Genomic DNA, 15,953 nt, shown 5'->3' with positions numbered 1-15,953 from the left:
CATCATCATTATGATCACCATTATCATTAGCATCATTACCATTCACATCATCATCATCATCATCATCACCATCATCATCACAATTATCGTCATCATCACTACAATCATCATCGTTATCATCACCATCATCATCGTCACCACCGTCATCACCATCTAATTGTTATATTTCAAATAAATGTTTGGCTTAAAGTAACTATTTGACTTAAAAGTAGACAAGAAAGCGAGGGACAATAATGATATTTGGATACATTTTTAATTGTCAAGTGTGTAAAATGTTGCTGGACCGTTATAAAAGTGTATGGATTTTAAAGTTCCCTTTGTCTAATTGTTGTACAATAAAGTTTATAAAACTATTACTTAATACTTATTTAGATAGATTGCTTTTTATGAACGAGAACGATTTAGTCACTAGCACTGAAATTGGTATTTAAATCGATTTTTTGCTAAAACGGAGATGCACAAGTAACTTCACTGTGTACACTCCAATCCGAAAGGAGCCCCCTCTCACGTGTGCGAAGGGCGAAGGTGATGCTGTATGAATTTTTGTTATTAGGAGGCTTTTAGTTGAATTGACACTAATGATAAGAAAAATTTAAACGCATTTTGTATTCCCTAGAAAACATGTTTGTTTATAATAAATTGGAAAGTTACGGTATGTATTCGACGTGTAAGTTATTAGAATTTATCCTCGACGGGAAATATTGCGATTTCCTCGAGTGTTTAATTTTTTTTCTTCTTTTCTTAAAATTAGGACGACGTGGAACTGGCTCCCATGAATGAAAAATTGCACACTTTTTAAATTTTTATTTATTACTGTGTAGTAAAGTATAAGTATGTCTTCTTATGTGTAACAGACTAAGTAAGCAAGCAATCATATTAAATAAATAATGCTTAGCATTCATGTAATAACATAAAAGTTATTGAAAGGGACACATTTTTGGAGGTTATCTGAAATCGACCCAGTCCCGGATTGTAAATTAATGCAACTTGCTCGAAAAATTTGGTATTTTCCCTAGGCTAGACTATGATATTATGATATTATTACCACCAATTTCATAGTGCAATTAGCGAGATCTTGTCTATTTCAGACTGCACCAAACTTAGCCCAAATTCAAGCTCTCGACAATGACCAACCAACCAATTTGCTGGTGACTTTCTTCCAATATTGGTTAGTATCTAATTCAGCGATATTCTTTTTCTTTCCTTAAAAAAAAATTGTGGAAAGCGGAGGTCATGAATTCTATGTACTCAATTAGCAGACACAAATGATGGTGTGTTTGATTAAATTTTCGTGATTAGCAATTAATTATAATTATGTTTTCAGTTCAATAGTAATGGCTGATACAAGAAGTGAATCAAGCATCAACAAGTGCAGTCTCTGCTTCATAACTCTGACTTGCATCGTAGAAGAACAATTCGCAAATTCTATAATGCATGATCAAAACCTCACATTCAAGGTATTATGTTCTTATCGAGTTCTTAGGTTTTCGCGATTGTTACACATAGGAAATGCAACTATTTTTCCGGATTTAAATAGCGTTGACTGCGAGTCAACCGTGACCATGGGACCTGTAAAGGGCCCGAAACGTCGGTTTGTTTGAAAAAACAAATATAAGCGATTTAAATCCGGAAAAATAGTTTCACTTCCTAAATCAAAGATAGTAAGGAGAATATTATGTCTTTTTTGTTTATTTCTAGGTTCAACTGTACAGACTTCCAATGCGTCATAGAAAAATTGTACCGGAAGAACCTCCATCGCAACCATTAGCATCCACTTTGATTGGTATTCTTATCTTGTTCCAATTTTCTTATTTTAGCATTTGAAGCTTAAGATCTGATTGATGCACTGTGTTGTCTCCCTCTGGTACCGTGCCGGTCAAACCATAATATTTCTTGTTAACATATCAATGGCACACTATTATAATGCTTGCCATCGTGGTGAAAGGGATTGCCAATCGGCATTAGGTGCGCTTTGTGTTGGACCACAGATAAATTAATAAGTCTGTCGTTTTTAAATATGGAGTAAAATGACATTGCAGATTTCCAGTTTTCATAAAATTTTAAATGGTCACGTAGTTGTTGTACAGGGTCAAGGACACGTCAAGCTTTACACCTGAGACGTAAATCTAACTCTATGCCGCTTACGATAAGAACGATCCAAACTAGAGATGAAACGGATATCCAGACCAGATATCCGCGATATCCGGCCGGATATATGACCCAATGCCGTAAACATGTCATGACCGGTTTACAGCGCACATCGCCGTAATTGCTTGATTAGTGAATGATTGCACTTTCACACTATTTGATTTGTTGTGGTCACATGGCTTTTACAAAAACGATTAATTTATTCGATAATACATAGGGTGCACTGTAAGTTTCCGGAACTGGCCACTTACATAAACAATATTTAAAAAGTAATTACAACATTTGAAAATGGAACTCTTTGGCTGTAAAATACAGTTTGTTTCATCTGACTCACTTGTTTTACATTGTGGCGTCATTTTAGAAATTGGTTGTCAACATCACCATGGATTTAACTCGTGAAAATTTTCTTAATATGATTTTCTACGACTTCAAGTGTAATGTAACATCTCAGCGGAGCTTCGCTTGGCTTCAAACTGCTTTTGGCGATGAAGCACCATGCAAGATTTGTAACTGGTTTGCAGAATTCAAACGCGGTCGTGTGAATCTCAGTGACGAATTTCGTGATGGTCGCCCGTCCACTGCTGTGAACAACAAAAACATCTATGCTGCGCGCCGTATGATCAAAACAGACAGGCATGTAACATACCACGAGATTCGGGCATCATTAGGCACAGGCATGAGTCAAATACAATCAATACTACACAAACATTTGGGTGTGAAAAACCTGCGCTCTCGGTGATTCCACACAATTTGACTGAGGCTCAAAAACGGATCACGTCACTTGGTGCAATGCCAAGTTTACCAGATTCAACGAAGGGGGGTCAAATTTGGTGTGGGACATAGTAACAGGTGACGAAACATGAATTTATAGTCACAATCACAAAGCAGCAATCGAGCGTATGGATCTTTCGAGATGAGCCGAAACCAACCAAAGTGGCGCGCGTGCAAAGTGCCTCTAAGTGGATGATTGCTTTTTTTATTAAAATTGGACATGTGGCTATTGTTGCTTTGGAGAATCGTTGTACCGTGAACAGTGGTTGGTACACGACCATTTGTTTGCCGGATGTTATTGAAAAACTCCGTAAAAATAACCGTAAACGCCGTATCATCTTGCACCACGATAATGCCAGTTCTCACACGGCCAGACAGACAAATGAGTTTTTGAAGGTGAACAACGTTGACCTTATGAGCCATCCCGCGTCCAGTCCCGACCTGGCACCTTGTGACTATTATTTATTTCCAAAAATTAAGAACCAGTTACGCGGTCAACGATTTTCATCACCTGAAGAGGCTGTCGAAGAGTATGAAAAATATGTTTTAGAGATTGTCACGGAGGAGTGGCATAAATGTTTTCAAAATTGGTTCATTCGTATGAAAAAGTGCATTAACGCTAACGGAGAATATTTTGAGAAACAATAAATTCATTTATGACCATTTATAGTATTTGTTTCTGATTCAATCCGGAAACGTATAGTGCGTCACACGTATAAACAAATACACAACAGAAAAATGTTGACAGTGAATAAGTATTTCTAGTTGTTATAAGTAATGAGCCTGGCACTTGAAACGCCCGTTACTATTTTTTTCAATAGGATTTAATTAATTTGTGATCTAACTAATTTAAGCCATGATACCAGATTTGCCAAAAAAAAATTTTAAATCTACTTACACGTTTCATTATCGTAGGTACACATTGTATATATGAAAACAAGATCGATTATTATTTGAAGACAGTTAAAATCGATCATGATCGCGATCCTGGTTCTCTGGCAATAACTAGTAGCACTTAAAATTTAACAAAGTTTGCAAGAGTTTATAGTCAAAAACTGTCTCTGAAGCTCGCCTCGTTTATGAAAATAAACAGAACCGTCTTTTACCACTTAATACAGAAAACTGGTCTTCTTCCGCTATAATTAGCGTTTATTGAAATTTGAGTAGCAAATGTACAGATAACGTTATTTAACTTCATAGTTATTTCAGTTACAAGTAATAAATAGATGGTCAGCGACCCTGCAGTTGCTGTATATCCTGTTACTATCTTCTTTAATCAGTGAATCAATTTATTTGTCGTACTGATTGTGGATTTTCCTCAATTTTTAACATCCGGTATCCGGTCGGATATTGTTCTACTATCCGTTATCCGGCCGGATATTGAAAATGGGCCGGATATCGGATAATTACCAGATATCCGTTTCATCTCTAATCCAAAGTGCAAAGTGTCAAGCTTGATGTGCTTTTAACTGTACAAAAAATCAAAGTTTTACCTTCTTTCGCAATCTATCCCTATATGTATAAAGAAGGTAAAATTTTGCCAAACACGTTTAAATTATGAAAATTACGAAGTTTTAATGATTACTAATTGCGTCACTGCCTTCTTTATTCCTATTTTGACAGTTGGTTTACTAATACCGATATCAATTTTTATTCGTATATATTTTAATGACAGGTGATTTTTATTATCTATATTGAATTAAAGTGTAAAACTTTAAAATACGTCTCCTCTTTGTATTTTTAATAGACATAGTTCAATTCTAAATATAAGGTAGGTACGTATGAACTTTCAAAAATTAACAATTCAAATGAACCTGTGCTCAGCAGTTGGACGAATAATGGGCCGATGATGATACAAATGAAACAAGTTGGCGATTTATTGCAGGAGCGCATCCAACGTTCAGTCGATAATCGATAGAATATTAATTATCGTCTGCAATCACTAGCTGCTTGCAAGAAGGCTACACTTTGGCGCAATTAACTATAATTTTACTCCATCTTCAAAAAATACAGACTACTATACTAGTACAGACATTCAATCTCATACAAAAAATGTCGCACTCGTCGTAACTCCGCTAAATCTGACCCTTATTTTGATTCTGATCGCTGATTAATAACGTGTGTGTGGATTGAGTGAGCACCCAAAATGTGTTAGTCATTTAGTAAAAGTTGTAAAACAATTGTACAAACCAATCTTTCTATTTGTAAAAAGATAAAACAAGAGAAAAATAACTTAATGTGTTAACTGAGCCTATAGTAGTATAGTCAGATAACCTAATGTGATGTCTGACTGGCCCTCTGTGAGAACTGAGTGAGCACTCAGTTCTCACAGAGGGCCAGTCAGATCTACAAAAGTATTAAGTTTACATATAATATTGTTGTACTAGTTTTTAGTAAAAGTTTAGTTAAACTGTCGTTTTTGATTACAGATCGATTAGTGCCTTTTTCAATATTTTACAAATACTTTCTTATGCTCACTCAATCCGCACGTTTTTAAAAGGAACGATTTCTTAAGAACCAAATAAGTGAATTAAACTTCGTTTAAAAAATGTAAAATGTAAAACAAGCCACTAATGTGAAACGTTTTTGAATAATAATTATTTTAGAGTGCTCACTCAATCCTCCAATTTCTGAAAAGTTACAAATGTCAATATCTTTGGATTTGTAAGTATTACAGAGATTATAATTGGTAAAGTTTTAGTAGTAATTTACTACTAAATATCTGCCGTTTCAGATTTCGTTTTGATTATTTAATTGGAAAGATATTCGTTTTTTATTATATGTATGAAAATGTATATTGCAAGGTGACCACACGTTATGAAAATGCCAAAATGAACAAGTAAGTCATCATAACAACTTCATTATCATTCGAACGAACAAATACGGGCTCACACTCCATTATTGTATTATTTAGATGTTTATTGAATATTGGCTATAGAGCCACCGTTAACGAATACTTGAGCACTCAAATCGAGTAAATAAAGTAATTCGTTAACTGTAACTACAAATTCGCGCCAATTTTTTTCTCTCATATTTTTTTAAATGATATGTGCATACTGCCTATAGTTTTGTAAATACCTATCATCAATAATAATAATAATGTGTATGTTATTGTGCGTGTAACTGACGAACCTAGTTTTTTCTTGAGTCGAAATTTTGCATCGTTGCGAATATGTAAGATGTTGCCCTAAAATCGAATCGCTGCTTTAAACTTAAATAACTGACAAAGAGCTATAGCTATGTAAACAGATTATAGAAAAAAACTGTCATACCAAACCAAATGCTCATTAGTATCAGCGCCCGTAATTGAGTGAATTAAAAAAAAATGTATGTGGGCTATCCCTAGAGGATGGAAAAAAATAAGTCTGAGGGTCTATCTTACGTGCGTTTAATTACGATGCACGGTAATTTATAAAGAGGCTGTATGTATGTAAAAACTTATGAAAAAAAAGTTTTGAAAACGTATGAAACAAAAATTTTAAACACGAATATACCTCATCATATACTGTAAAAGAAGCGGTAAAATAAACGAAAGTATTTTGAAGTGAAATTACTCCACTAGTTTGTTGTAGAACTCATTTTTGCGAAGAATATAAACAAAAAGGTCTTCTATGTACTTTTGTTTACTTTACCGCCTTTTTTTTTAAGAATTTGGCGTTGGTATAATCGTGTATTTTATTTTTTTCATAAATTTTTACCCCATCTTTTTAAGGGTAAATAAGTAATACCATATACATATATTTTCTTTTTAAGTCCGCGCAATTACGGATGCTAATGCTAGTGAGCATTGGCTGCAAGACTGTTTTCTTTCGTCCGTTTGTAAAGCTTTTTGTTAGTTAATTATTTAAAACTATAGAGCAGTTACTCGATTTTGGGTCAACACCATACATATATATCGTCGGGGATTGTGCAATTATGTGTAACTAGTATTGGATAATTCCGCGTATCTAAAACATGTAGCCAATTGGAGTTTTGCATGCACGTAGGGACCCGCCTTCTTTATGCCAGTTGCGATTGACTAACAAAAAGCCAGGAATCGGTGAATAACAATATGCGTTTGATTTCAATACCGCGTAACTTACTCAGTTCGCGGCCAAATCAGATCCACGTAAATGACGTGGCAAGTAAATGAACAAGATTTACGGGAATCTATTATTAGCAGTCCGTAGCCAACATAAATTAATGCTTACTGTGTAAAAATGAAAGTCGTAGCAATTGGAATAACAAAGTAATAACGTTAAAACCTTCTCCTGTAAAATTTGATTTTGTGTAGACACGTCTTTAACAAAAGCTACTTACGCGGCTTTGCACTATACGACGATATTCGTAACAGTGCAAAATTTCGAGTCAAAAAAAAGAAATCCTAGGGTACTTATGTCACACGCACAATAACGTACACATTATTATTAATGATATTTACAAAACTATAGGCAGTACATACATACATATCATAAAGAAAAGTATAGGTGAAAAAAATTAGCGCGAATTTGTAGTTACAGTTCATATACGAATTACTTTTTATTATTTATGTTACGATTTGAGTTCTCAAGTATTAGTTAGCGGTGGATCTATAGCCAATATTCAATAAACACCTAAATAATAAATAATATAATAATGGAGTCTGAGCCCATATTTGTTCGTTTGAATGATAATGAAGTTGTTATGATTAGAGATGGGAAAAACTGCTTATTTTTTTAAACGGTTAAACGGTATGCTTTTTCAAAAAAAAGCGTGCTTTTTTAAACGCTTTTTAGTTTGAAGGTACCAAAATCCTTTAGAAAACGTTTGAGCGCATAGACTTTTATGTTAAAAAAAGCTTACAACGTTGTGTTGATAGCGATATGCAAGAGTATACCACTAAAGGTTTTAAGAGAGTTATATTTTTATCACATAACATTATTATATTAACATTTTGTTCATTGCCGTGTAAAAGCGTTCAAAAACATAAGTTGTCTAACTTTTGTAGTTGTTAACCGTTGAAATGGAAAAACTTGTGTTAAAATAATTATTATTCAAAAACGTTTCACATTAGTGGCTTGTTTTATATTTTGCAAATTCATATGTCACTTTTACCAAATCTAGATATAAACGAAGTTTAATTCACTTATTTGGTTCTTAAGAAATCGTTCCTTTTAAAAACGTGCGGATTGAGTGAGCATAAGAAAGTATTTGTAAAATATTGAAAAAGGCACTAATCGATCTGTAATTAAAAACGATAGTTTAACTAAACTTTTACAGTTAAAAACTAGTACAACAATATTATATGTAAACTTAACACTTTTGTAAATCCGACTGGCCCTCTGTGAGAACTGAGTGAGCACAGATTAAGTTATTTTTCTCTTGTTTCATCTTTTTACAAATAGAAAGATTGGTATCTACAATTGTTCTAGAACTTTTAGTAAATGACTAACACATTTTAAACATTTTTTAGAGAAGGTGCTCACTCAATCCACACATACGTGATTAATAGATGGTACCAAGTAAACTCGCGACGCTATTGTAATAATATTCGAAAAGGTCAACAGATGGCACCTATTACATTATTGTGACGGTTATTGTGTTCACACGTTTATTATCACATTAACATTTTAACACATAATAAAATCGCAAAGAAGCCGAGTCTATAGTTTCAATATTTGAAAGTAATAAGTTAACGTTAAAACGTTACTTAGTTTTGAGAATAAATCGAAAGAAATGCTATCTATACAATTTATTGTAAACTAACAAATGAATCAAGTACGCCATTGATAACCCATGGTTGGGCACTAGTAACGGGCAACCAGAAGCGAATATTAATACTTTCATACAAATTGCGCATAATACTTAAAACATTTACAGATCTCCTGGTTGAGTTCATGATGTGCCATCTTTTGAAGAAATTCCCTGGAGAATTATACGAGCTGTGCGTAGGCGTCCTTTTGAGGTTACTTAGCTACCAGAAAAGATGCCGTGTACGTCTAGCTCGAGATTGGCGGCCACTGTGGGCAGCCTTAATTGCTTTATTAAAATTTCTAGTCACCAACGAGAGCACCCTTTTAAGGCGCCACAACATTTTTATTATGGCCCAACAAGTAAGTTTATGACTTTTATCAAGACATTTCTTCTACGAGGTTAGTATGCTGATAATATGTACATATGCTGATAATATGTACATACCAACTACAAGCGTTCGTTTTACGATTACTGTGTCGCGTACTTTTTTATGATTATCGATTCGGTGATATTTGTGTCGAATACGTGACTCTCTATTCGTAATATAAGTAAACATTACATTATTTAACAGATTTAATGAATAGTTAAGAGTGTAAAAAATGTATATGGAATTTCATTGAATGGCTTTACTCAAGGTTCTGGATAATTTCCCCTGTAAAACCCAGATTCGATTTGCGAAAACATTTTCCAACTTTACATTCAAACATTATAGGGATATAGGATATATTATAGTTTTGTTATTTATACTGGTAGTTACTTACAAATTTATTTGCAAATCAGACAGGTTTTATGGTGAAAATTGTTCGGCGTCATGGACAGAATCACAGCATGATAGAAACTAATAAATAAATAAATATTAGACATCACATATTTACTACGGTACTCTTATCCTAAATTAACTAAAGCACTTGTGCTATGGAAATCGGAAACGATAACGGTACCCAGACCCGAGGCATAGTAAAGTTAAGTATATAATATGTAAAGTTAGTTTCTACATTGACTCGGTCGGGGATCGAAGCGGGGACCTCAGAGCTGGCGATATCATGAAATCCGGCGTGCAAACCACTCGACCACTGAGGTCGTCAAAACATTGAAAGAAACGCTTTGATTTTCAGGGTTAAACTTTTCATATTAACTACGATAGCATACTCACTTAGACAAGACATAATTTTTAACTTTGTGCTCATTCTAAGCTAAGCCTACGCCCCTCTAAGCTGCCTTAGGGCGTGTTCCCATTATGTCGAACGTTTTATTTATCGTTGGACGACTGTAGTGGCTTGCCTGTTCCCATGTCAGGACTATCTGTCGTGTATTTTATCGTTGACTGTCGACAGTCGTGTCTAGCTGTTGCCACTTGATCAAGACGACAATTTATCGGTTCCCGGCGGCCGCCTTGTCGTTTGCACGACACAATCGTTTGGAGCTGCGATTATCTGTCGTCACATTTTTATTGTGACGTTTTATTTATCGTCGGACGACTATCGTTCTCTGTCGCTCTTCCCATAGTCACGAGTCTGTTATCGAAACTTCAAAAAAATCGTGAGCAACAGTCAATCGTGTTGTTCTATGTGTGAACAAGTTCTCTTGTATTTTACAAGACACGACACTTTAAACTGCACGACTATCTGTCGTCACGACATTATGCGAACGCGCCCTTAGCACAAGTCTTGTCTAAGGTTTGTATTCTAGAACTCTACTCAATGCTCAAGTCAGGATTGCACTGGAAACACAAGCACTGGGAATACGACCCTAATGGCAGGGACTTGAATATGATTTCGAGTGCTTTAAACAATACTCAAATCCTGACTTGAGCATTGAGTAGAGTTCTAGAATACGAACCTAAGATTGAATTTAGCTATAGGCTAGGCTTTAAAAATACTCATATATAAAACGTTATCATTTCAGGTAGTAAATATTTTTAACCTCTTTATAACATTTGGCGATACGTTCCTGCCGACCCCGGCGTCGTACGATCAGCTATATTACGAGCTCATTAGGATGTATCAGGTGTTCGACAATTTATTCTATATGGGTACGTTTTTTATTGAAATAAGTTTTTTATGTTGAACAAACCCGCAATCAGACCGTCCACTAATGGCAAGTCGCAACGCAGGCTATAGCTAGGTGAGAGGTGAATGACCTTAAGTCCATATTATTGGAATTTAGATGTTTTTAGAAACGATGCGATGGTAAAAGTCATTAAGTTCTTCGTTTGTTTTTTAACCGACTTTAAAAAATGAGGAGGTCCTCAATTCGACTGTATATTTTGTATGTATGTTACGCTATAACTTTTTGTGAACCGATTTTGATTCTTTTGTAAAAAGGGGTGCCTCAGTAATGGTCCGATTTAAATTTGAAGAAAAATTTCCACCTGTAAGGGTGGCAAACTAGGGGATAAATCCAGTTTCTTGCACTTTCCGGTAACCGATTTCAATAAAACTTGGCAAATAGATGTAATATCACTAACTTTTGAGGGCGGTTTTTTAATACTCTGTACTGAGATTATTATTTAACATATTGTATTTGACATTGATTTTAAATGCCAGATCTGCGTCAACGCGCGGTTTAATCTGCGTGGCGGCAGCGGTCCAGCGGCCCCGCGTCACTTAAAGGACTCGCTTCGCAGTTGATCGCCGTAGTGATTGTATATGTAGCTGAGATCCTTCTTTGACAAGAATGGTTAATAGTACAGAACTCGTTCGGGACGCTGCAGTTATACTATTTGGTTTTTGTTTACTCAAATAAAAAGGCATCGAAGATATTGGATACATGCCTTTTGACGAACCACATCGATAAATGGATAATTTCAACTTCATGTAGATAAATTTGGTCGATTTTCAATGGCCAATATAAATTTATGACGTCGAGATCTATTATAGAAAACTGAACATATTCTTAAGCTTAAAAATCTGCGCGGTAGTGCTGAGGGCAGTGTGCCATTCCCTGCGGTTCGCCGCGCCCCGCCGCGCCACTCCGCGCGGGGGCGTGGTGAAACCGCGCGCGCCGAGAAGCGTTGTCAGTGTGTTCGACGGCGCGTGTTTTCCATACAAACTGAGGTACTTCATTACAACGTTAAAAAACGCAGCTCCGTCGCGGTGCAGTGTGATAATCGCTTAAGAGAGGCTCTTTGAAACGCTCGCCTCGTAATAAAAATTACTATTTAGCACTTAATGTTCTTTACCTCACACCTGCAGATATAGTTTAGAGATTCTATGGAAGTACGCTTATTTTCTCAAACACGTGCTCTGCCATGATCACATCTCACGTGTTTTTGAAGGCTCTTCATACCCTTCAAACTGGAGCACAGCACGCAGATGAAACAGGTACGGCAGTGATATCTGCCTACCAGCAGTATGTGGACAAAATAAAACTACATATTATCTCTTATCCCAATCGTGAATAAAAATAAACCTAGCGTAATGACTTCAATAAGATATTAAAGAAAATTGTAGCAGAATTTTAATTAAATGGGGAAATCTGAAATCATTGAAGATACATGGAAACTGTCTTAGGAACCACTAAATCTTGTACCTTGGAGTGCCGAGGTCGCTCCCCGAAGTCTTCAGAAAACCGAAGAGGCTGCTGAGATTCCTGGAGGAGCTTGGGTGGCACGAGTAGGACCCTGCACCCACCACACGCAAAATAGGCGCCTCGACGTCGAGTTGCGGAAACTAGCCCGTTGCACCAATACCAATACCAATACCAAATCTTTTTTGTAGAAACAGCTTTAGCATAGTCAATTTTTTGGTCAGTCGTGAGTTGTCCATAAAAATGGATATAATTGATTAAATTATTTTTTTGTGCTGTTCGTTTTAGTTTCATGTAAGCATCATTTCATTGTATGGAACGAAAAAAATCGGGACGGCAGAAGTTTTTCGGATTTAATAAAATGTTTTTCATACAAAATGAATAAAATTAACTATAATAATAATAATAAATAATAACGCACACACTCAACATAACTAATCTTATATATAAGATATATCTTAAATAAACTAATCATTATAATCATTTTAATAACTAATCATTTTAATCAGCATTAAGCTGATTATATGATGGTTGATATATTTTTTTTTAATGCTGACTCAGTTTCCTATAAGAATGATTTTATTCTATTGGAAGAAAAGAATCGGGACTGCAGAAGCTGGTCAAATTTAATAAAATGTTATTCATTTTGTATGAAAGAATATTTTTATTAAATTTTACTAACTTCTGCTGTTCTGATTTTTTCTTACAATACAAAGACGAAGTCATCAGCACTAAAAAAAATTATATCAATTTTATTAATTTTTATGGACAACTCACGCTGGACCAAAGAAATTATTATGCCAAAATTGTTTTCACAAGAAAAGACTTAATGGTTCCTAAGACAGTTTCCTTGTATCTTCTATGGTTTTGGATTTCTTCATACTGTTTCATTAAAAAAAACACTGCATAATAGTAATCTTGAAATAATTTGATCTTTCAGCTTTAAGATATTCAACCGGTGACGGCGAATTCAAGGCGGAGGCACTCCGTCTAGCTAACTGCCTTATAAATGTTCGAGCGATCATACAACACTTCTCGCCCAAAATTGAATCGTGGCTCTCATCACAAAGCCTTTCTACACCTACTGAAGATCAGGTATATAATGTTTCGTAACTAAAAATTATTTAACATATCGCGCTGCTATTACAATAGTGTTATAACTCAAAATATGTGAAATTCAGTCTCTATACGTTAATCAAACCCTAGTTAGAATATTGTAAAAAACAACTAAAAGATATCTACTTAACTCAAAATGAGACACGCTTTATGTGAGCTAGTTCTGGCCAAAATAATCCTTGTTCAAAAATAGGAAATTATTTTTTCTCTTTTATTTTTAAATATATTTGGCAAGTAGGAAATTGTCTGTAATAAACTATAACCTATGCATACATTTTAATTATCTTTCACGGGAAGCGAGTAATTCGTTTTTCGTTGATTCTGAGAAAATACACTTTTTGAGTTAATACACTATTGTATTAATAGTGCGATATACATATAACATTATTGTTATACTATGAAACCTTTAACGTACTCATTTCGATCCGAAATATTATTCGAGACGTTTTTAATATCTGTGAACCATCAAGACTTAAATATAACAAATATTCCAAACACTGAAATTCATTAACCGTAATAAAAAATACCAAGTCTTGAAACTTTTTATGAAACAACCATTTTATAATAAAATTAACTTCAAGGTCTAAGTTTAGGGGAAGACCTTGTTCATCATAAACCAAATTTCGTCGGCTTATTGCAGGAAGTCATTAATTGCCATATAAATTATATTTGATCCTATTTTAGATATTTTTAACTAATCAAACTCGTATGACATTCTATAGATACGATCAAAAAACTAATATCAGCAATCATTGTTTATCAGCAAAATTAAATCGTTTCAAAATTTCAAAAACTCGGCAAATTTCTATAAAAAAGACCTTACGATATTTTTTTAAACGTAGAACCATAGAACATTAGAAAAACCAAGATTCTAGAAAAATCATTCTAAAATTATTTCTATAAAAAATATCGATACCAGAAGTATCAATTAACGTAAGGGACATTTTGTCGAAAATGAGTTACATATATCATTGAATTCGGAAGTTCCCGCTCTATCGATTAGAATTGTTAAAATTTAGGAAATCCCAGTGGTTTAAAATATAGCATGACCCTTACATTAAAAAACATTGAAAAAAGATGTTTCGTTGTGGCACAACTGCTATATTTTATATGGTGCTATATTTTAATCCACTTTCCTTTCCTAATTCCTAAATCTTTCGTTTATAGCATGAAAGAAGAGGAAATTTTAAGAAACTTTGCTCTAGACACAATCAAAATGGGAGCAGACAGTAAAAAGTTATAGACAGATTAAGAAAATAAAATCATATTTTGGCTTTCCTGAAAAACCGTGGATTGTCCTTTACATTAATTGATATTTCTGGTGTCGATAAGGCAAATAATGGTGTATCATATTTTTTTAAATTAACTATAGTAAAGGGACCACTGCCGTGCGTTCTGGGACACCCGTCTTTATAACTGGATACATTACCTTTTCAGATTTTGGAAGTGGTCCGAAAGAACTACGATAGCTTGATACTCAAACTACAAGAAGGCTTAGAAGCCTACGAACGGTACTCGGAACGAATTCACAGACCTCTTTTATCTAAACTAATTTTGAGTGCAGTAACATCTGCGAGACAACGTAGCGACGCAGCTGCTCTTCATCACCATACTACTGCAGCTTTGTCCCATTACACTAGCATTTCTTGAAGTGGTATCGCACAAGGCTAATTACATTGATCTAGGTGGATTCAGCGCTATATTCCGGTTTGGCTAGTGCTGTATTGGACTGAATCAAAAGTACGTTTCAGTTGGTTTACCGATTATAACTTGCTTTAAGCGTGAATGAAGACATCGTGATCAAATCTAGATGTCGGAGAAAATTCATATTTCAACTCTTCCGAAGAGTGTGAAATCCCCAATTCTTACTGCGCCTATTAGAGGTAAATCCGGGCCAGCTTTTGAGTTAAAAGATTGTTCAAAACTAACTCAAATTCGCACTTTTCACACCGATCGTAAGAGCTATAATATTAATTTCTTATGTTCGAATTTTGGACGCACGGCACAAATCAAAATTACAAAATTCGTGTACCGTGCGGGATTCGCGTTGAGACTTCACTTGATTTTGGCTTAATTGGCCATGGAAGCTAAGTATTTATGAGTCTTTAAAAGGCTAATGTCCGCTTGCACTAACCTTAAGTATGTCTTAAACCAAAGCTTATAAGACTGATAAGACACTCTTAACACACTGTATTAAGAGATGTCTTTTGTCTTGCAAGCTATGTTTTAAGACATACTTGAGTCTAGTGTAAATGGACATGAAATACTGTAATTGACAAGGTACCGCAGCAAATGCAATAGTTATCATTATACAGTGTGTTAGGGCACGCACTGTATTAACTTTAAGGGGGTGTTTAGTATTCAATATTAGGTGAAAAACACTAATACATGTGGGGTCAAAACTCAACTCCCTAGGAATGGCAGCCATTTTGATTTTTATACTTAGTTTGCTAAACGTTTGTTCTAAAATTATCATATTATGAGAAGTAAAAGCAGTACGAACATAAAAAATATTTTTTCGGAAAGCTAAGATTAGCGACAATTGAATAAAATATCTGTCATGTACATAAAAAAGTGAGGGATTGCCTAATAAAAATAATGAATATAAATTTTTACCAAAAAAAACTAAGTTTTTGTAATTTAATCCTAAAATAACCAAATTAAGGTACTGTTTTTGT

General features: G+C 34.6%; 1 protein-coding gene across 2 annotated transcripts in view; it reads left to right on the top strand.

Annotated features, from left to right (window-relative positions):
- The window catches only part of LOC113229588 (armadillo-like helical domain-containing protein 3), a 21,334-nt gene extending 5,733 nt beyond the window's left edge, over positions 1-15,601 (top strand). For both annotated transcript variants that reach the window (XM_026463240.1, XM_026463239.1), the window contains exons 7-13: positions 1,089-1,168; positions 1,325-1,457; positions 1,699-1,783; positions 8,758-8,990; positions 10,537-10,663; positions 13,100-13,254; positions 14,713-15,601. In XM_026463240.1, coding sequence (XP_026319025.1) covers positions 1,089-1,168; positions 1,325-1,457; positions 1,699-1,783; positions 8,758-8,990; positions 10,537-10,663; positions 13,100-13,254; positions 14,713-14,925 — 1,026 coding nt within the window. In that variant the 3' untranslated portion in view covers positions 14,926-15,601. The remainder of the gene's footprint in view (positions 1-1,088; positions 1,169-1,324; positions 1,458-1,698; positions 1,784-8,757; positions 8,991-10,536; positions 10,664-13,099; positions 13,255-14,712) is intronic.
- The last annotated feature ends 352 nt before the right edge of the window (positions 15,602-15,953 follow it).

Source organism: Hyposmocoma kahamanoa, unplaced genomic scaffold (assembly GCF_003589595.1).
Source record: "Hyposmocoma kahamanoa isolate Upper Pololo Valley unplaced genomic scaffold, ASM358959v1 62, whole genome shotgun sequence".
NCBI classification, from domain to species: Eukaryota; Metazoa; Arthropoda; class Insecta; order Lepidoptera; family Cosmopterigidae; genus Hyposmocoma; species Hyposmocoma kahamanoa.
Note: the sequence above shows the minus strand (reverse complement) of the source record. Positions and strands in the feature narration are given on the sequence as shown.